The sequence below is a fragment of the Carassius gibelio genome, chromosome B11, assembly GCF_023724105.1.
Source record: "Carassius gibelio isolate Cgi1373 ecotype wild population from Czech Republic chromosome B11, carGib1.2-hapl.c, whole genome shotgun sequence".
Lineage (NCBI taxonomy): Eukaryota > Metazoa > Chordata > Actinopteri > Cypriniformes > Cyprinidae > Carassius > Carassius gibelio.
This window is the reverse complement of record NC_068406.1, coordinates 23,741,078-23,763,738: the sequence shown is the minus strand read 5'-3', so window position 1 is coordinate 23,763,738 and position 22,661 is coordinate 23,741,078. Positions and strand designations below refer to the sequence as shown.

Sequence of the window (22,661 nt, the reverse complement as noted above, 5' to 3'; positions counted from 1 at the left end):
TTCATTTAGTCAGGTTTTGCTCCTTATATCCGTCTGTCGTGGAGGTCTTGCATTAACATTTTGACCTTTTTTAGGGGAAATCTGCATGTGGTCCGCTCGGCCTACGCCTGTCAAACTCCATACATGTGAGCATGACTGAACTCGACTTGAACAAGAGATCTGAACCCCTCCCAGACACAAAATAAATCATTCAGATATGAAGCGCTCTCATTTAACTGCACTAGGCCACTCCAGAGTTCGGTTGCATCGTTTGGGTGAACGCAAGCCTTCACGGTTTTGTGATTGATAAGAATGGATTTGGTTTTCTCGCAGTGGGTTTTTGTGCTCATTACGGGGTCAGAGGGTTATGGAATTATTGCTGTTTGTTTAACCCCTTCACCCCTGTTACAGGCTCTTCGTTACCCTGATTAGTTCACAAGTCGTCAAGCACAAGAGGATCCGAAGAGATGAACACAGAATTCTGTGTCAGTGGGACATATATGCATTTTCATTCTTAAATGTACAAATGCATCTTAGAGTATTTTAATTGTCTATTTTTTTTTTTTTCATGCACAATTAGTAGCTATAACATTACAATGATAGAGAACAGTAATTAAATACATTATAAAATATATAACTAATTAGTAAAGTCATTATTTGCTGGTTTTTAGACTTATTTTTGGACTATATTTGATTTTTTAACATAAACAGTATAGTATTTTTAAATGTATTTTTATTTATTATTTTAAATGAATGTATTATGCACATTATATATTCAAAGATAAATTAATATTTAAAGTTTAAATTAAGCCCATTTTCTGCCATTGTGTCTGTTTCTTTATAAACTTCACTGATGTAATTATTAGAAATATATTTAATATTTAACAGTGTATGTTATATGAAAACACATATTGTAAAATCTAACTTGGAAGTTAATGTTTATGCAACAGGTGTACTTTATGTGCAAATCTGATTTGTAAAAAAAAAAACATCTTTACTTTAAATGACAGAGTAAAGCACTTTTATTGAGGATTTCTGAACATTTTACCAACAAAGAACACCAGGCAAAAAAGAAAAGAAAAAAAAGATCATGTTCATTAAAATTTAATGACTTTGGAGCATGAATAATTCATTTTTGATGATGTAGAGTTTGATCAGCATTTATATTGGAGCACATGAAAGGTTTTGTCACAGTTTGGTAAATTATCATTTACTGCTTATTTTACTATATTTTATACACTTAAAGAATCATAATTTATTGTATTTTTTTTTTTTTTTTTTTTGGATTTTCAATAAATTAAAAATAATAAAATAATTGTAAAAAATAATTATATATATATATATATATTTTTTTTTTTTTTTTTTTTTTTTTTTTTTTTTTACAGCGGTCAGTCCAGCGTGGGTTAATTCTCAGCTAATAATGCCTCTTTTCAGTGTCCTTTAGGTTTGAGGGGTTTCCCATGTCGAAAACACACCTCATTCCCATCTGGGACGATCCCAAGACGGATATAGAGAATATAATATATAATTAACTATGTGCTTTTGTGTGTTTGTGTGTTTTAGTCCGATATATTTAACTTTCTGAAGAGTTTGCTGCTCCTGTGAATAAGAAAAATCAAGTACTACACAGTTGGGAGGATGTTCTTCAACCTATTTTTAAGTTCTCACCGCTTACAGAGGGTAAGTTACACCTTTACACCATCTGATGGAAATATATGTTAGCTAGATTTGGTGCAAAAAAAAAAGGTATAATTTCTGCGTGTAATTTCTGCGTGTAACACTTCAAGTCTTTATGTATATAGTCATATGTATATAGTATATAGCCATCTATTCATAGCCATATAATGCATAATAAAGGTATTTATAATATATGTTGTAATGCATCATATCTATTCATAAATGTTAAACTGCCTCATATTTGGTTTGTAATGTGTTTTCATTTTCAAAGGTTTAACGATATATAAATAAGTATTAATTATAGTTATTCATGAGATCATACAGTGCATTTCAAGCAGTGTTGTAATTATTAATTATTGTAGTTCTGTTATCTATTTAGTTGCTTCTAATGGAATTGCAATATGTGCATAGCAAAAAATATATATATAAAAGTTAACATCTAATGTTAAAATAATCTAAGTTAAAGTTAATCATAAGTTAAAGTAATCAGTCTAATTACACTGTGCACTGTTAATTAGCTAGTAATGAATTACTTTTTACATTTTTAACACTGATTACAAGGCATACTTAATGCATTAAAAATACTTTTAGAATGCATTGTGTATAAATGCTTTAAATAACTTCCTTTTAATTCAGATTGGCTCTGAATATATTTAATGAACTTCACTTAATTGTAATTGCAATGAATAAAAACTGGGTACAGAATGCATGGTCTACTTGACCTGGAAGGATCTCATTTATTTCACAAAAGCAGATGAGTTTAGGAGGTTTTCATGAAGACGTGTGACCTGCGGTTGGGTAAAGTATCTCGTACACTCATCGAAACAGTGTAAATCATGAGTGCTCAACTGTGAGTGCATACTTGATATGCTGAATGTTTAACCTGGAAGGTTTACTATAAGAGAGGAAGAGCTGGTGTGTGGAGGGTCGAGGAGTTCAGGGGAACTGAATGTGTTGGAGTTAAACAAGCTGACCTCCAGAAAGACAAGGTCTTGGTTCTTCTCTCCACACGTCATGCTTGAATGCCACACAAAATGGCGCTCTGTAGTTAATGGCGTCTGTTTACGTGGTGGATTGTATGTGTACGTCACGTCATAATGCTCTCTGGAAATAAGTGTGAATGCTATGCCTCATTGCTTTAAACAAAAAAGAGAAATCGCTCAATTTTGCAACATGAAATAAATGCATGCATGCAAGCAAAGGTAAAAAAAATCTAATAATTGATTGTTTTCCCCATTAAAACTTTTAGGATTGTATTTAGGATTTTGTGCAAAGATATATTTTGCATGTTCTTTGTGTTGATTTGTTGAAAAATTGCCACTGCGTGTTTTTTTTTAGCTGAAGTGGAAGGAAAAATAATTCTAGTATGTTAATGTAAAAACTTTGATCTGCATTCTATTAAAAACATTATACGATATACATAGAAATATATATTATTTTCGAAGCACCGATTTGTTTTTTATAAGAGAATATTTTAGTGTTTTTTAGTATCATATTTTTAATTAACTATTTTATTTTATTGTCCAAATTATGTTTTCATTGGTAGCACTTATATGTACAGTATCAGTTATATGATGCTATAATGTTTAAGTGGTTGCAGTCAGATTATTTTAGCTACATTTAAATTAGCTGACTTTCAGCAAAATGTATTAAAATAGAAATGAGTTAAATAATGGGAATGTTATACCTCATTGATTTGCAAAAATAAAATAAAAAATAACTAGGGAATTGCATGTTTTCAAGCAGAGGTAAAAATCTAATCATGCATGATGTTTTCCCCATTAAACAGGAGATTTTTATTGTGCTGTAGCACCTTTTTTATTTTGTGCAAAAGTATATTTTGCATTTCCCCATCATGACATTTTACATTGGAATAAAAGCCTATATTATTACTAAAGCACCATTTTAAAAAAAGAGAATATTGTAGTGTTTTTACTATCATATATTTCAATAATTAACTAATTTATTTAGTCCAAATGCTGTTTGAATTGGTAGCAATATCTGCTAATATTTCAAATAAAACGTATACATTGTACATGTGAGCTAAAACCTGTAACTATAAGATTTTATCTGCATGTTGTTCCACTAAAAAGAAGTATGTTTAACTTTGTGTGACACACACACACACACACACACACACACACACATTCTTTTTGCCACAACATGCCATTTTATCCTTGATTTGAAACTAATAGTTTTGAGTGATCTGTTACTCTTCAAATATTGCATTACATTTATTCAGTAATGTTCGTCTTTGATGTCAAATACTGTAAATGTAAGATTTTTAATACATTTAATTGCACGCACAGTGAGTCTTTTTTCTTTTGTCTATGCAGTGATTTTTTTTTTAACTGAATAAACTGAGACTTTGTGGATGTATTCTGTCAGTCATGTTTAGACAGCTCTTGTCTGTTTTGTGAAATCATGTCTTTATTATAAACCCCAGAGTTTCAAACTGCAGTTATTCTGCTGACAAATTATCATTAGTTCAGGTCTCTGTGTCACATTTTTGTAGATTTTTGATAATCATCTGACAGAGTTTAAGGCATTCAGCAGGTGTGTTGATCCCTAAATTACCCACAATGCCCTTTTCTGTGCTCAGAGGAAAAAGCTTTGCAAATTAAGAGCGGGTTTTGTCTCCAGTGACCTGAAAATGAGCCCCTTAAGACCCTTTCTTTTGTCAAAGGAGTTCTCAGAAGGAGGTAAAACTAATGAATTAACATCTCACAAGTCCTTTGGGGGTCAGCTGTTTCATATGCTAGCCTCCTTATACTGCAGATCAGGTGAAATAAATAAACACACACGTATGAACAGGACATGATTTAATCTGAAAAGTGAAACAAAAAAAAAAATGAATAATTCGATGTTTTGTTTATTTTATGACGTGGTAAAATTGATGCGTTAACGTGTCTTCCTTTGGTCAGCTCTTATTAACTTCATGATGCTTCATGTAAATGTAAAATAAAATAATAAATCGATGTTTAATCAGTAATTTAAACCGTAAAACTTAGTAAAAATGAAACAACTGGTCGTATCGGCTTCCATAGATCAGAAGATTCATAAAACCTTCAACAAATAAAGTACTTAAATATGTAAGTCATTAAAATGACAGAAAACAGTTTTGTAAAAAGCGACCAACGCCTCATTTGGCTCTCAATCAAGGTAAAACTTTTACTTTTACCTTTTTTTTTTTTTTTTTTTTTTTTTTTTGCTGTTTTGTTGCTTTTTTTTTGTCACTAATTGACTTATAACATATAAATAAGTTTTAGTGGATGGCAAAAAATACCTACACGAATCTATTATCTCTTAGTTAAAATAAATTATTTTAATACGCCAAAAAATATATATTTGGTTGTTTTTTTTTTTTTTTTTTTGGTTTGTTAATAACATACTTCTTAGAACAAGCTATGGCTGTATTTTTGGTCATGCATTGTGTGATATTCAAGTCTCTGTAGTAAATAAAGTGCAGGAATTGTGAATGGAGCATCTTTGTCCGTGAGTCCCTCCCTCTGAACGTCTGTCCGAGCACATTAATGTCTCTCCTGCTCCTCTGGAGGTGTCTGGAGGTTTTGTGGACTTCATATCGTCTGTGCCTCACTGAGAGTTTCACTCCTGCTTGATCCGGGACACGTGGAGATGAAGTTTGAGGAACATCTGGACAGTAAGTTCAGCATTACTTCTATTGGAAATAAGTCAGAATGATTTATGTGAACCGATGTAGCTGAATGTTTGCGTAAAGGCTCAGTCATATCTTAACTATTAATATAATTATTATTAATTTTTGGCACGTGAAAATGCATAAGTTCGTGAAGTGAATATTGTGGTTTGTCTGGATTGGCTCGATGGCGCGTATTACCTTTACGTAAATTATAATTGGTGGATATATATTATTATTATTATTATTATTACACATTATGCAATAATAATTTTCATTATTGTGTAACTGATAAAGGCCTAGTTCATGCACACACACACACACACACACACACACACATATAGTTCATGCACACACACACACACACACACACACACACACACACACACACACACACATATGTGTTTGTGTGTGTGTGTGTGTGTGTGTGCATGAACTAGACCTATATAGGCCTATATGTGTGTGTGTGTGTGTGTGTGTGTGTGTGTGTGTGTTCATGAACTGGGCCTATATATCAGTGACGCAATAATGAAAATTATTATTGCATAATGTTTTGTACGACGAAAATATTCCAGCAGCATGCTATATTTAACATTTCTAGCATGCATAACTTCAATGCATAGCATGCAGGTAAATGCATTGAGATTAATTTGTGTGCGTGAAGCGAAGTCTTTGATCACAAAAGAAAAAAGCGGATGTGTGTTGCATGACGAGAAAGGACGCGTTTGCATTCATACAGAAATATTCCAATACTTTATTCATTTGTTCTGAACGGAAGTTCAGGCATATATACAAGAAAAAAAGACAAACTAGTACAAATCTGCACATTAAAAGACTATGACAACTACATGTGCAGAACTATAAATCACATGTTGGTTAAAAGGGAAATAACTCGCTCGAAATCACATTTCTGATTTGCACAGAGAGTTGAAATAATGGATTCAAGATGTCATTATAGCAAATGAATGTGCAGGGATGTTATATATAATAATAATAATAATAATAAACATTAATGATCTGTCTTTGGTGCTGAATCACCTCCACGCGTAAAACCTGTAAATGAAATACTGTTAAAATACTGTTATGTGTGTAAACAAAACCTCGTGTCGTCACAAAACAGCATTTTACGTGACAGTACGTGTATAAACTGATCCCACAGAGTTCATTTAAACCAGTGCTTTAATTCAGTAGCTTAGCTTTACTATAGTAAGTCATTACATGACCTCTCTGAACACAGGGCCACACTAACCGATAGGCAAATTCATAAAACATTGCATAAAGATGTATATGTACCATATTTCAGGTTTACACAGCTAATAATAATAATAATAGTGTTTCATTGTCAGAACGCACACCTGAGACGGTCCGAGCGCTCAACCCTGATTTGAGATATTAAGGCGCATTCACAGTTTGAGACATTAAAAAAAGGAATTAGTCATACTAAACGAATAATATGTGCCAAACATCTAATCATAACAGTATCCCACAGTAACAAGGGATTAAAAAAAACATTTCGAATAAATACAAAACAATCATTCACAAAGAAATACTATAAATAATACTTTTTTTAGAAAAAAGAAAGAAAGAAAGAAAACAAACACGCACGGTTATTGCCTTTGGCATAACATCACACTACTTCTACAAAATAAACTTAAATAGAACAAATCAAAAATCCAGACGCACAGTCCTCACACAAAAGGACAGCTTGCACATTTCGGTTTTCTAGGAAAGTTCCCATTGGAGAAGGCGCGCACCGCTCAGCTTAGGAACGAATTGGGCGCGATGCGTTTGTGTTGAGACAGAAGTCCGCTGGAGAGTGGAGCTGTGAAGGACGGTAAGCTAGTCCTTATGGAATCCGTCAGCAGCGGGGACGGAGAGCTGGAGATGCAGTATCCCGGCGCGCTCGGGAGCGGCTGCTGCGCGCCCGGTACGAAGTATCCATTGTGCCCTGAAAGTAATCCGGCGGCGGACGGCGGAGACACACCGTACCCGTTGATACTCCCGCTAGAGGCTCCCAGAATGGGGCGAGACATGTCCCCGTTCCCGAGCGGCTCCACGCCGTGGAGTAACGACCCGTACGCGTGCCCCTGGTTTAGAAATCCGTGCGTGGAGCCGTTATAGTGCGAATGGTGCAGGGGTAAAAACGGAGACAGCTGCCAATAAAGCGGGTTGCTCGGGCGTTCGCCAAGCCCGAGACCGAGGGGCGCGAAGCGGAGGCCCCTTTTCATCACCAACTTTCCCCGCGAGGTCGCCGAGCGCCGGCGGAGCTTCCCGGTGGTTCCGCCGATGAACACATCATCACTGGAAGGATCCAGCATCCAGTAGTTCCCTTTCCCAGGATCGTCATAATGCCGCGGGACCTTGACGAAACACTTATTGAGACTCAGATTGTGCCGGATGGAGTTCTGCCAGCCCTGCTTGTGCTCCCGGTAATACGGGAAGTTCTTCATGATGAACTCGTAGATGCCGTTGAGCGTGAGCCGCTTCTCGGGACTCTGTCTGATCGCCATCATGATGAGCGCGTTGTAGCTGAACGGAGGTTTGTCGAACTTCTTTCCCTTTTTAGACGGCTGGGCCTCCGCGTCTCGCAGCGCGGGGTCCATCTCGGACGCTTCCGGGGGTTTGTCCAAATCCGGTGCCGCCGGGCTGCCGCTGCGCACCGCGCCCTCATCGTCAAACTTTGATGGGAGTAACAGACTCTTGATGCTGAACGATGTCGACTTCTGCACCATGGTCGGCTCACTCTGATCTCCCATACCGGACGAGGGACAAACAAAAGCCGTGGTTGAAAACGCAGGAGGTCAGGCGCGCGACGGCGGGGACGCTGCATGCATGACAGGACTTTCAAGACGGAGGACGCGACGCGACGCGAGAAATTGGTGATTAACCAGCGCTCGGTCTTTCCAACTACCTCATCTCAGGGGAGGGAGGAGGAGCTCTTCTCTTGCTGGAAGCTGAACAGTCTCCGCTCACTCCATCATAATGCGCGGAGAGCCCCGTGCGCGCGCGAGTCTGGGGAGTCTCCTGCGCGTCACCGATCACGCAGCCTGAATAGGAGGGACGAATAACGGTGCACACATTACCTGAAACGCACTGAAATAAAGTTTAAATGATCAAGAACTAAAGCATTCGGGGTGTTGATTCAAAGTTCACTCTCAAAGTTTCTTAATAATACTTTGATGGGATTCGGATTAGTTGTGTTTAATAACAGGACCATAAAGCGTGCATAAAATCCGGTCTGATACAATACATTGTTGTGCATTACAACCAGTTCGGATATATTGATTAGTAAGAATAATAATGAATAATAACGTTGTGCGTAAAAGCGCACAGGCTGAGCCAAGGGCGCCTCTAGTGTCAGCGCGGGTCACAAATCCACTGAAATATTGACAGAGGAGTGCAGAAGTCATTTTGAAACTTTAAAGGTCTAATTTCTGTCGTTTTTAGTCATTGAAATATATTATAAAGCATTGCGCTGCATGCATTCCTCTCAAACAGCGTGTTTGCGCGGTGGGAAATGACCGGTGACCAGCATAACTGTCTAGTCGCTGTTGTTTATTTGTGTTTTTATAAATCAGTATGAAATTTTGCATCAGAATAATCTTAGTTATGCGTTTAATCTATAATAGCTTTTTTATTTTTAAATGACGCATTTTGAATTCTGAAAAATAAAATGTTTTCCAATTCACACTTTTATTATTTGAGAATAAACGAATATCTTTGTTTAATATCAATATCATGAATCTATTTGTTAATTATCATGCATGTCTTTGCTAAATAAATGCATGATCTCGGAAGCTATAGAAACATTATTTTAGTGTCGTTTTCTTGTTGGAAGGCTGTTCGCATCTTGTGCAGCATTGCCGACTGTGAAATTATTTGATTTGTTAATGCATAAACTGTGTATTTTAGTGATGTACAGATCAATACAACGCTTTATTTTGTATTATCAAAGAAACATCGAAAATGTATAAAACAAAAGGATGAAATAATGAATCCGTTTTTAAGATATTGTGAAATGGATAAAATATGCAAAGCAAAATAATACCATTTAAAAAAAAAAAATTAACAACAGTTCACGTTATAATAATCTATGTTTTTATGTGCATATACATTATTATTTTCTAAATAATGAATATCATCACTCGTGCGTCAGAGGACAGTGTTCTCCAATTAACATAGTACTTTTATCATTAATTAAAATATATATTTGTTGAATTTATGAAAACTATTTTGCAGCCGAGACAATAATTCATGTTGCGGTTTTATAGCTTTTAAAAGCTACTTACTGCCCACTTTTAAATGGACTTCTTAATAATCAAGCTTTATCGGGTTATAAACAGCTCACGTGTACTCACGTAAATTCATCTGTTGTTATTTATAATGCATTGTTATTGTTATAAAAACGAGGCGATTTTTCAGTAATATTGTTTTATAAAATTATAGTTTATTTAGGCCCAGATTTCTTCTGATATTTTAAACATAATTAAGCATCACTAAGAGACTAAATGATTTCCAGCTAGCTGTCGAGCTGTTTACAACCGTTTTTATTTTTCTATCTTTTTTTTATTTTATTTTTTTTATCAAAGCTGTGCCTTTCCAATAAACAGAGAAAATGCTATGGAAAATAAATAAATGTTATGAGTAAGAAGTATGAGAACCCAATTGTAGCTATACGAGCTTATTTTCAATCTCCAGTCTCGTACAAATTGGTCTGTATTTCAAGCGTTTATTACACCTCGAATCTAAACAAATTCATCCTGTAACATGTTAAATAATAAAATGATGAGTTACATGACTTTATATATATATATACATATATATATATATATATATATATATATATATATATATATATATATATATATATATATATATATATATATATATATATATATATATATATATGTGTGTGTATGTATATGTATGTGTATGTGTATGTGTATGTGTATGTGTATGTGTATGTGTGTGTGTGTGTGTGTGTGTGTGTGTGTTATTTTTACCAATCAAGCAGAATGAACATGTTTTAAAGAAGTATGAATTTTTTTTTTAAATGCATAGTACACTTCCAAGTATTGCAATGCAAACGGACTTTACCATTTTTTTTTTTTATTTTAAATATTCATTATCATTTGAGGTCATATAAATAGGCCATTCGTGCCAAAATGAGTAATTTGCAGTGAACGTTAATAGTTTCAGAGAGTTATGACCAACATTGTTTACATACATGAAGAGCCCCTCAAACAAAGACAAACACACACACAGACAAACACACACACACACACACTAATGTTTATGTCCATACAAGCGCTTCGTGACTTGTCGATGGCCTCGAGGCTTCTTTTGAAACTGTTTGCCAAAACATTTAATGCCAAACCTACACACACACACACACACACACACACACACACACACACACACACACACAAGAGCACATTACGTGCAAGGTTCAATAAAAGGTCACACTACACTAAAAGCACACGGTGATGATGGGGTTTGTCTTCAGGGTGACGGAAGGGCCTCTGTGGGCCTGTCCTGGATTTGAGTCGTTTCTTACTGTTGTGAACCTGCATCCACCAACAGGAGCTTCATGAGGATGAATGGACAACACACACTGACATCTCTGAGTTTAAACTGACATGTGCATCGCTTTTTTCTTAACGCTTCTCCTTATGATCAGCAGACTGAACAGGTGAGAAGCAGACGTAGTAGCTTAACCTTTGTGAATCTTTGTTTTGAATCAATTATTCGGAACGCGTATCAACCTGATCGGGTCACTTTGATAAATTAGAGGCTTTACTGCAATAAATGTAGTAATGTAAATGTAATAAAAAAGAAGACCAGTAATTGTTCGAAAAAAAAAATAAAAAAAAAAAAAATCCCAAACTAGTAACAAAACATAGCCTACAGGTTATGTTTTTAATGATAAAGATTTGGTTAAAAACTACTGCACATTTCATTTAACACACAAATTGGGGCATGTTGTCACAAATAATATATGATACCATCTGCCACAACATATATAGTCATATTAAGCGCTTTGGAAGATTCGAAACCATTGTGAATCTTTTGTTTCGAACCAGTGACGCGCGTGCGTCAAAATTCCAAAGTCACGTGATTCCAATAAATGATACTTTGTTGCGACGTAAAAGTTTCAAAACGATTCTAAATTTAAATTGTGCGCACTAAACTCGCATCCGTTTTTATAATGTAGACACTTTAATGGCACATTTGTATAATATATAAAAAAAAGTTGATTGTTTCTTATTGGAGATTAGCTAAACCTTCTGTAAACACAGCTCTAAAGTAATGAAACACATTCAAGTTTAATGGTATTTTATGATTTGTAGAAGGCATTTTCAATAAAACATTTACGACAGGTTTCTAAAAAGTGTTTTTAGTCATATTTGGGCTGATTTTCCCTTTCATTTACACTGTTTGACCAGCAGGTGTCTGTTTTGAGTGAATCATTTTGCAAATCAGTTGTTTCTCCATCACTAACTGTTCAAACTGTATTTAATTGTTTTATTCATTTAATGAATCAGCAGATATCATAATTCACAAGGTGTAGTGATTTTCGTCCTGTTTTTAATGTTTTTCTTTGGATTGTTTGACTACTCAAAAGAGAATATAGGAAATCATAATTTCCTGCCATCTGAATTTCACATTCATAGACAAAAATCTGTCTCTAAACCTTTATTATACTCAAAGATTATCTAGAAAATTAGGCTATGTGGCTACTATTAAAAATGATGTTCATCCTAGCAGTGAAAACATCATCCTTTTCATCATGTGTTCTTTTAAGGCGAAAAAATCAAACAAAACAAAAAACATGGTTACTATAGCCCATAACCACAGATTAATCATGTTTTTTCTACATGCTACAGGGTTTTATTACAGGTAAAACATTTGTAGTAAAACTGTGCTTTAAAAACATGGTAACTACTATTTTACTATAATAAAACAATGGTTAATTTAATTAAGGGATTTGTATTTGTCTATTCTTTTTTCATTGTTTTGTTTTTCAAACTTTTTTTTTTATTAATCTGAATTCCCGACCTGAATCAAATGATTTGAAATCCTGATCTGAAATGTGGATCGTGAATCTTTTGATTCAGATCGGATCTCGCGCGCTGATCGTGAATCATCTGATATAGATCCCGTTTTTGATGTAGGTCCGTGAATCCTTTGATCTAAATCAGAACTTTGGTAAATGGATCATTATATTCGCGAAATGTTTCCCGGACCGCACTGAAATTCCGATCTGAATCAAAAGATTCACAAAACTGCTCTGACGTTCCGCTCTGAATCAAATGGCTGGCGATAAATGATTCGATTGGAGCGCTTCGAAAACTGTGAATCAGTTTGCAATGCAATGGTTTAACTGATTCGGACTTTCGAAAAAAGCTCAGTGTCACCCATCACTATACATGCTTTTTAAAATCATTCGATGACAAAATTCGAAAATAAATGTCAGGTGTGCATACACACCCTAAATGAATCGGAGCGACTCCGGCGTAAATGACTCACTCACTTGAATCGGTTTGTGTGTTCTTCCGCTTTTTGTTTAAACGGCTACATTACAAAGTCAGAACTACTGATTGCTTAGCTCAGCTAGTTTTATAGCATTAACTGAAATAAGCAAAAAAGTATGTTGTTGGTAAATAAAATAAACAGCAGCTCCAAATATATGTTAGATGGAAACACTGTGCATTATGTTGATGGAGTTTGTAGTTTATTTCATTATTTTCAGCTGAAAATCATTTGAAGCATCCAGTCATCTCATACCATGGAAGTAAGTGTTCAGTTTATGACCTATTTCAGATGCAGCCAAAATTACAACAACAAATGGTTACATACACATACACTTATTAACTGTTTGATCAAAATTAATGCTTGGGACAATTTAGTCACCGCCGGATATTGTTGGGGACATCCCTAAATTCTACACCCTTGAAATGTAAGAGTCCTTTGAATTTCAACATTCAAAACACATGACAATTTTCGTCAGTTTGACTGTTTTAGTAAAACACAGACAGACCACAGCAATGGCGGCAGTAAACAAATACATAATGAGGCATATAAATCCTTCTAAACACCAACATGACAAACAATCATGACAGAATCAACAGATTCTGAGGAAGTTTGTAAAAAATAACTGCGTAATTTATTTATGCTGCAGTGCATTCTGGGAATTCACAAACCTTCAACAATCAGCAACATTGTTCAATATGAAGCTCTTTGTTCAAACGAATCAGTGATCATTCTGGGGAATAATGTTGGTCTAATTCACATCTCTTTGAAACTAAAGTACACTTTATTATTAAATGTAGTTTGGAAGAAGCAAAATGATTCTAGCATCTACCCGGCAAGTCGGGAATTTTTTTTATCTTTCTATCTTCTTAAATTTTGCATAAAGTGTTTTCGTTTTTCTCTCAAGCAGAGTATTACTCTATTATCCTTGTGTTTACACCCTGAACTAAGTCATATACAGTCATGTAGAACTGCTGTTCTTTTTAACATTATATTTTCATGATATGATGAATGCTTTGTTTTGATATTTCGTTATTCAACACAATGACATTTCAGTGTGAGTTAAGTGTCTAAATGCTGTTTTTGGTAAATCATTGGTAAATCAGACGGTCCTGATGGAGTTGGATGCTCAGCACCCCTCACAAAAACCTGCGGGGCACTTTAGCAGCGGATTTTATAAAGCATTTTAAAACACAAAGAGATTTGACCAAAACCATTAGAGAGTCAAAACAAGAAACAGTCACAAACAATGACATTAATCCATTCATATCACCAGAATAATCACCGTTTCTTTACTCACAGAAGTTCAGTTAGATTGTTAATCTGATTAAACCTTCCTTTAAAAACATCCAAGGTTGTCTACAGTTGGAAAAAATAATTCATTCATACAGTAAATGTGTTTGTGTGTGTGTGTGTGTGTGTGTGTGTGTGTGTGTGTTTATGTGCTGTACTGTTGTTAGTCGGAGCTCTAGGATTATGGTTTTTCTCTTTAGAGCGTTACTGGCTCAGAACAAATCAACAAATGTGTGTGTGTGTGTGTGTGTGTGTGTGTGTGTGTGTACCACTGTGATATTGACAATCCAGAGATGAGCACACTGTTGTCTCTAAACTTGTCTGTTTTGTGCTTGTCTTTGCTGTAGCTTACAGATCAAGAAGGTTATTTACGATTAATAAAAGACCCCCGTCTCATCAAGAACTGTTTGATCTGGCTTTGGATTGCTTTATGCATCTTTAGAGATTGAAACAGTTATTAATGTTCTTTAGTGTTTCTCAAAAATAATAAAGTACAAGGTTCCCCTTTAACACCAGACCATCAAACATCTATTGTTTAGTTTAATTTTGCATTGTCATGTACTACAATGTCAACAAAAAAATGCTGAAATAACAAAGAAGTGAAATAATCAGCTTCACCTATACTCATAATGTAGAAAATGAAAGTCATATTTTAGAATTTTTATTTGACATTTGTAAAATGTTAAATCAGAGCATTTTTATTTATTCCTGGTTTAAATGAGAAGTATAGTGGGAATACCATATACTGTAGCTCTAATACATTATACAATATGCATCCTAATATTTATTGCATAGCTTTTTCTGACATTTATTTTTTTGATTCAGTATAAAAACAAACATTCCCATAAATGCCAAAACATTTAAAAAATGTATGATGCTAAAACCGTTGTATAGTTCTGAAAATCTGAACTATCATAACCAAAAAAAAAAAGAAAAATCAGAACAAATCAGAACCAGAGACTATTTTTAAATTTATTTTAAATAAAATATTCTTATTTAATGCAAAAAAATAATAATAATAAAAAAAAATAATAAATAAAATAAAAAACTCAGTATCAGTGTTGACCTTTGAGGCTGAAATATATAAAAAAAAAAAAAAAAAAAAAAAAATATATATATATATATATATAATATATTTGAAATAAGATTAAGAAATATAAGCCATGTTTAATTAATCCAATAAGACCATTAGATAATAAAAAGTTTACTAAAAAAAAAAAAACAAACAAAAAAAAAAAACAATTGCAATAAGATCACAAATCTGTAAATTTATTGCATTTATTTTTGACATTTTACTTGATGTACGTGTTTCAGGAAATGTGTTTCAGATGTGATTCAGTAAACGAAACATTCACTAATGCTAAAAACAGCATCAGTGTTGACCTTTGAGATCTTTAAAAGCACAGAAAGTCTAATCCCATCTTTCTGTGATCATCAGACATGTTAAAACACAGTTAAAAACATTTAACCTGTCGTGTGCCGGGTCTAAGGTCTCTGTCAAATCCAAATGTGATTTGATTTTTTGAAAGGATTTGCCTTTAAAAGAAACTTAAACCCTTGTATGCAAATTACATCTCTAATAAAATGTTTGTGTATTCACAAATCGAAATGTTTTTGAACACACACTGTAACTCTCTAATCTCTGACGGCCAGGATGGTGTTTCAATCATAACCATAGATTACAGTGAAAAACTGTGCCAGGGAATATTCAAATCTCATCAGGACGTGAGAGGAAATATTTTTAAAGCTCATTATGTGTGATTGTAATCTGGTTATTTTAATTTAATTTTTAATCATTCTTAGAAAGAGACAAAATAATTGTGTTTTTATATCCAAAACGCATTTGGCACTAACTGTTTATTCATAAGGTTATTATTCATATGCAATATTATAGTTGTAATATACCTTTATTCAAATCTCATTGTAATCTGCGTACTGTAAGCACGTGACATATCCAGTTTAGAAAACTCTTGTTTTCTCCTCCAGAGGGCGCTTGTTCGCTTCTCAGGGATTCTTTTGTCTTTATCTTTTACTTTTCATACTTTTAAGGATTGGACTTGGAGTCTAACGTGTAAATAGAAACCCAGTCCAAACAATCTTAAAAACTCATCATTCTGTAATCACAGCGACTGTGATTCGTCCATCGCGTTAAGCGTTGAGAAAAGTAACAGCGGTCACGTGACAACAGTCTGACGCTTTAAGAGCGTTGGGTCTCGTTACATTTGCAAGTCGCGTCGCGTTTATTCATGATTATCTGTCATTTAGACGTCTCCTGGACTTCTCTTTGGGTCCCGACCCTTGTAATATTGTTTGCAATGTCTTCAGATGCCGGTGATAAGTATGTATCTGTAGATTTTGAGGTGTTCGGGAATGTCCAAGGTGCGTATTTGAAACTCGGTGACAATTCTTCACGTCACGCCTCCAAAAATAGACGCGCATTTATTTATATTACAGCACCAAAAGGCTTTTGCAACATTTTGCATGCATATGCATTCATATAAAATGAAAATTATTCTTTATTACAAAGTGTTTATTGTATACAAATAGTCAAACTGCATAAACAGTGAAAAAAATAAAACAATAAAACACATTTTCTCTTTTTTTCAGGTGTTTGCTTCAGAATGGTGAGAAATGTGGATGATATAAATTAAGTTTTTTTAACAGAGCTTTTTTTTTTTTTTTTTGCTGGAACCTGCTAACACTAGCAAATGGTAATGATATTATTATATTTGATGGTTTTCCAACCTATCTGCTGTATAAGGAGTGATTTATGCAATTACAAGCAGATACTAGATCTTTTAGATGCAAGTTTAGCCTAAGTAGTTGAAATCAGTGAGATATCTGATGTTTGCACTAGCAGTGTAAAAGCTTGAGTCCTAGAAAATGCATGGACTTGTGTGTCAAATGCATCCACTGAATGCAATGAAAGTTGCTTTTTTAAATGCATGCATGTAAATGTAACCTCTCTAGTTTCCCCAGTGTTAAGTCATGCATACAGATATCTCTCTGAATCTCATTTTTCATCTGTTTTACTGCAGTATACAGAGGCAGAAGCGCAGAAACTGGGCGTGACGGGCTGGGTGAAGAACACTAGACAGGGCACTGTGGTGGGACAGGTGCAGGGACATCCTGAAAAAGTTAAAGAAATGTGAGTATGCATCTGTTTTTGAATAAGTTTTGAGTGTGCAATAAAGTCACTTTTATTAGGATATCCAAATGTTTGCATGGCGCTCTATTAAGTAAAATGTGTACAGTATTTATTGCATGTAAAACCTGAATTGAATTATATTTTAACATGAATTAATTTGAATTAAAACTAAAACTGTTGACTTTTTTTTGTTATTTTTTACAAAGAACAAAATCTAAATTAACTATATAATATATACAGATAACTAGAATCTATAAATAAATAAATATAATTTAATAAACATTAAATCAATATGTAATAAAATAAAATAAAAATATGTTTTAGATGGAAAAACTGAAACGAAAAATGTTACTTAAGCAAATAGTTGAAGTGCTAAAATTACTATCTAGAAATAAAAAAAAAACTAAAAAAAAACTAAAGCTAAAAAGAAATAAACTGAACATTTTACATATAAATTAATGATAAATATAAAATAAAACAAGTAAGCATATAACAAACTGTCAAAATGTTATGTTTCCTGAAAACGTTAAAGAAATGTGACCATTAAAGATGATCATCTTTTAAATTGTATTTTTTTTAAAAATATAAATACAAATGAAATCTAGAATAAAATAATATTTTATATCTTATATTTTTAATTCCTTTCCATTGACATAAATGAATAGAAGAAAACATAATAAATATGAAAATAAATATCAAATATTATAAATCTTAAATACATTTAAATATAAATATTACATGAAAACTAATAAAACATTTGAAATGTTGCTTAAATGTTGCTATATATATATATTTTCATACCAGTTCAGATCCACTAAATCTGTGACATGTGCAGTGTCTCTTGTCACCAGCCAGATGGCGCCAGTGCTTCAGTGTTGTGTCATGGAACAGTCTAGAAAGGCTGCAGTGCTCACAGTCACAGTGAACATGGAAACTCACTCTTCCCTTTGAGAGCGTTGTGCTGTAGCCTGTAATCATATAAGAGCAGGAGCTCCAGCCGAGCGTGTGTGTGTGTTTGTGTGTCTGTGTGTTGGGGCGGGTCGAGGATCGATGATGTCATGATGTCAGTCGGGCGGGGCGGGGTGGAGCTCAGGGGCAAGGGAATGTATGACATCACTGTCTCAAATGTGAACCAGACATTTATTTGTGTGAGAGCTTATATACTGTATTTCTGCAGCATTAATACTGTTTGCAGATCTTTAGTATGCATAGCACATACAAATATTTGCATGTAGACTGTGCATAAGAGTATATTATGTTGACACAACATTTAGTTAACATTTAGTTAGTTAATAACTAAAAGCTGGAATAAAATATAAATATTACAAAACTTGGCACCTAACTGAAATAGGTTCAACTGGAAACAAATTAAAACTAAAACTGACATAAAAAAAATATATAGTAATGTAAAAATGAATAATCTGATATTCATATTTTATATATTTTACTTAAACTAATTTATTAACATTATTTTATTAATATGATCTGATGATAATCTTTTTATTTTCATACTTAAGAAATTGCAATTAAATTCAATGAAATTGACTCAAATAAATGACTGGGAATAAATAATAACTAAAACTGAACTAAAACGGAAAAATAAATTAAAACCAAAAAAATAAAATAAGAAAAAAGATAATTGTAAAAATTACATTTTCTAAAATGTTTAATAAAGTTTAAATGGAAACTGAAAATGCAAAAATGAAAGCCAGCATTGATAAAACGAATTAATAATAAATATTAATACAAATATTAATGAATTATATTATATTATAATAAATAATTATTATAAAAAATAAATAAAGAATCGTATAAAACACAAATACAAATATTAGAAGAAAAATTTAAAACTACATAAAATTCTGTTAACTATTAAGTTTAATAATTACTAACTGGAAGAAATCAAAAAAAATTTAATAAAATGAAAATGAAAACTAATATTAGACGAAGTAATATTAAAATACATTTAACTTAATTGAAAACTAACTAATATTAAAATATATATAAATGTATTAAATTTCCAAATATAAAACCTGATATGTACAAATGTGAAACTAATCTTTTGTGTCAGATTTTCCATAATTATATCGATTGTTAGATCATATAAGATCGATGTCTTTAAGTCAATATCTAATGACATTTAAAGGTCTCCTTTATCAGGTCTGTTTTTCATGTGAAGGTTATTGTCTGTGTCCGCTGTTCCTGTAAGACATTTTTAGCTGTGATTCTCTGGTGAAATCGTGTCCTATTTACTTACAGCCCAGAATCACACATCGCTGTACATGCCATTGCCTGGATACTGTGATGAAGAAGAGCTTTTCCTCCTCTTCCTCAATTCACGAGATGCGAGTGAACAGAAATGTGTTTGCTCATTAAATATTTAAACAGCAGATGGCAGGCCTCCAGGCTCCGCCCCCTTTACTTGTTTTCCTCTCTTTCTCTCAGTGTGTTTGTTTCGTCCGGCTCTCTTCAGGTGTTTGTTAGTCGTGGGTTTGGTTTGGTGGATCTCTAGGGTTGTGGGTGATGTTGATGAGTCTGTAGATCCCAGAGGATCGTCCCCAGACGGCCTCCACCCTCCCAAACGCTCCACCGGTGCTTGAATTATGATTGGAAGTCTAGAAATACTGCCAGAGCGTTTCAGCTCCATCCAGATCTTCAACATCTAATGAGGCATAATGCATTTATTAAGAGCATTTTGCAACAGCATTCTCATAATAACTGTGGATCTTCTGCATCACTGTGATTATTGCTCATATTTAGGGTTCATTTCATTTACTGGGGCCATTTGAGGAAACCCCATAATATAATATAATATAATATAATATAATATAATATAATATAATATAATATAATATAATATAATATAATATAATATAATATAATATAATATAATATAATATAATATAATATAATATAATATTTAACAGTAAATATTTAAGTATTTTTTTGTTATTTATTAATTACAAAATATAATATAATATAATATAATATAATATAATATTTAACAGTAAATATTTAAGTATTTTTTTGTTATTTATTAATTACAAATTATTAGCCATTTAATTAAGAATATTATTAAATATAGTAAAATATTATTGAGCGTGTGTAATATTATTATTCTTGTTCATTTGTTTCAATATTTTATTGGTTATATACAATTGTAATATGAGATCCAGTGATACTTTATATATATATATATATATATATATATATATATATATATATATATATATATTATTCTTGATGTAATTATTATTAATAATGTAATATGAAATAATTCTATATAAATATATATGTTTTTCTTTTCTTTTATTCTAACACAATGGCAGTCACAGGTTGTTATAATATATTGTAATATTACATAATATAATATAATATAATATATTTTTTTCATTGATATGCTAAGACAGTTGAAGTCACATGTTGTTATAATAAAATAAAATATATAATATAATGTAATATATATTAATATAATATATGTATTTTTTTCATTGATATTCTAACACAATGGCAGTCACATTGTTAAAATATACTGTATATACTGATTATATTATATTATATTATATTATATTATATTATATTATATTATATTATATTATATTATATTATATATATATTTTTTATATTTTAACCCAGTGGCAGTCACAGGTTGTAAATAGTTGCTGGTGTTTTGATATCAAACTATCTTGGTGTTGGTGGTGCTGTATTAGAGCGAGTGAGAGCATCCGGCAGATTGTTAGACCGAGGTTGATGTAAATGGTGATCCGTATGAGAAAGTTCTTTCCAATCACAGCGTGTCAATGTTATCTGACTTCCTCACCGGGACAGATGGAAAACTCCTTTCCTTCACAACACAATGAACACTGTACAAAGACTCAAGTGGTTATATATTGTGAATTCAGCTGTGCGGTATTATTTCAGAGAGAGTGAGAGTGTTTCATTCAGAGCATGAGAATAATGGAAAGTTTATTTTCATCTGTGTTTAAGGCAGTCTGTATCACCTATTAAACAAAGAAGAGGTCATATAAACTATATGAGTCATTATACATTTATTAGTCACTACCCTGTGACCATCATAAACCAATAAAATAACCAAACAATATTACTGAATATAAATATGCCAATAAAATTATATATATAGTATAAATAAATATATATATATATATATATATATATATATATATATATATATATATATATATATATATATATATATATATATATATATATATATATATATATATATATTATAACTTTAATATTATATGAGCTGTTATTTTATATGAGGTTTACAAAAAACTTTGGTCCTGAATGCAGTTTAAACTCCTGATTTGTGTGATTTTCACTATTCTTTTCTAAAAAATAAAAATCAAAGTTGTAATATTTATAAAAGTAAAAAAATGCTTATATTTATACATAAATATATATTCAATTAAATATATTCATTTTTACTAGCAATTTAAAAAAAAAAATTGAGTAAATTATTTTTTCAAAGCCATTTTTACTCAAACTTTATGAGTAAATTATTTTTTCAAAGCCATTTTTTTCTAGCAATTTATAAGTTAAGTATTATTTCAAAGCCATTTTTACCAAAACTGTAGGAGCAAAGTATTTTTCTAAAGCCATTTTTACTAGCAATTTATGGTTAAAGTATTTTTTCAAAGCCATTTTTACTAAAACTTTATGACTGAAGTTATTTTTCAAAGCCATTTTTACTAGCAATTTATGAGTAAAGTATTTTTTCAAAGCCATTTTTACTAGCAATTTATGAGTGAAGTTATTTTCAAAGCCATTTTTACTAGCAATTTATGAGTTAAGTATTTTTTCAAAGCCATTTAAAAATAAATTGAGTAAATTATTTTTTCAAAGCCATTTTTACTTAAACTTTATGATTAAAGTATTTTTTCAAATCCATTTTTACTAGCAATTTATAAGTTAAGTATTTTTTCAAAGCCATTTTTACTAGCAATTTATAAGTTAAGTATTTTTTCAAAGCCATTTTTACTAGCAATTTATAAGTATTTTTCAAAGCCCTTTTTACTAGCAATTTATGAGTTAAGTATTTTTTCAAAGCCATTTAAAAATAAATTGAGTAAATTATTTTTTCAAAGCCATTTTTACTTAAACTTTATGATTAAAGTATTTTTTCAAATCCATTTTTACTAGCAATTTATAAGTTAAGTATTTTTTCAAAGCCATTTTTACTAGCAATTTATGAGTGAAGTATTTTTTCAAAGCCATTTTTACTAGCAATATATGAGTTAAATATTTTTTCAAAGCCATTTTTACTAAAACTTTATGAGTAAAATATTTTATCAAAGGCATCTTTACTAGCAATTTATAAGTTACGTATTTTTTTTCAAAGCCATTTTTACT

At 32.2% G+C, this 22,661-nt stretch overlaps 2 protein-coding genes across 5 annotated transcripts in view; one reads left to right on the top strand and one right to left on the bottom strand.

The window, feature by feature from the left end:
- acyp2 (acylphosphatase 2, muscle type) overlaps window positions 1–22,661 on the top strand; it is a 133,900-nt gene that overhangs the window by 91,369 nt on the left and 19,870 nt on the right. The window contains exons 1-3 of one of the 4 annotated variants that reach the window (XM_052569524.1): window positions 5,266–5,317; window positions 16,745–16,761; window positions 17,176–17,285. In XM_052569524.1, coding sequence (XP_052425484.1) covers window positions 5,293–5,317; window positions 16,745–16,761; window positions 17,176–17,285 — 152 coding nt within the window. In that variant the 5' untranslated portion in view covers window positions 5,266–5,292. Of the gene's footprint in view, window positions 1–1,542; window positions 1,660–5,265; window positions 5,318–16,321; window positions 16,517–16,744; window positions 16,849–17,175; window positions 17,286–22,661 lie in introns of those variants that run through there. The other 3 variants (XM_052569523.1, XM_052569525.1, XM_052569526.1) reach the window with 3 other exon arrangements.
- Window positions 6,042–8,300, bottom strand: LOC127968352 (forkhead box protein G1-like). The gene has a single exon (XM_052569516.1). It carries the CDS (start codon window positions 8,065–8,067, stop codon window positions 7,069–7,071), a length of 999 nt encoding a protein of 332 aa, XP_052425476.1. The 5' UTR covers window positions 8,068–8,300; the 3' UTR covers window positions 6,042–7,068.

Bases quoted from the DNA above. Each gene is read 5' to 3' on its own strand.
- LOC127968352 (XM_052569516.1), bottom strand. From the start codon at position 8,067: ATGGGAGATCAGAGTGAGCCGACCATGGTGCAGAAGTCGACATCGTTC.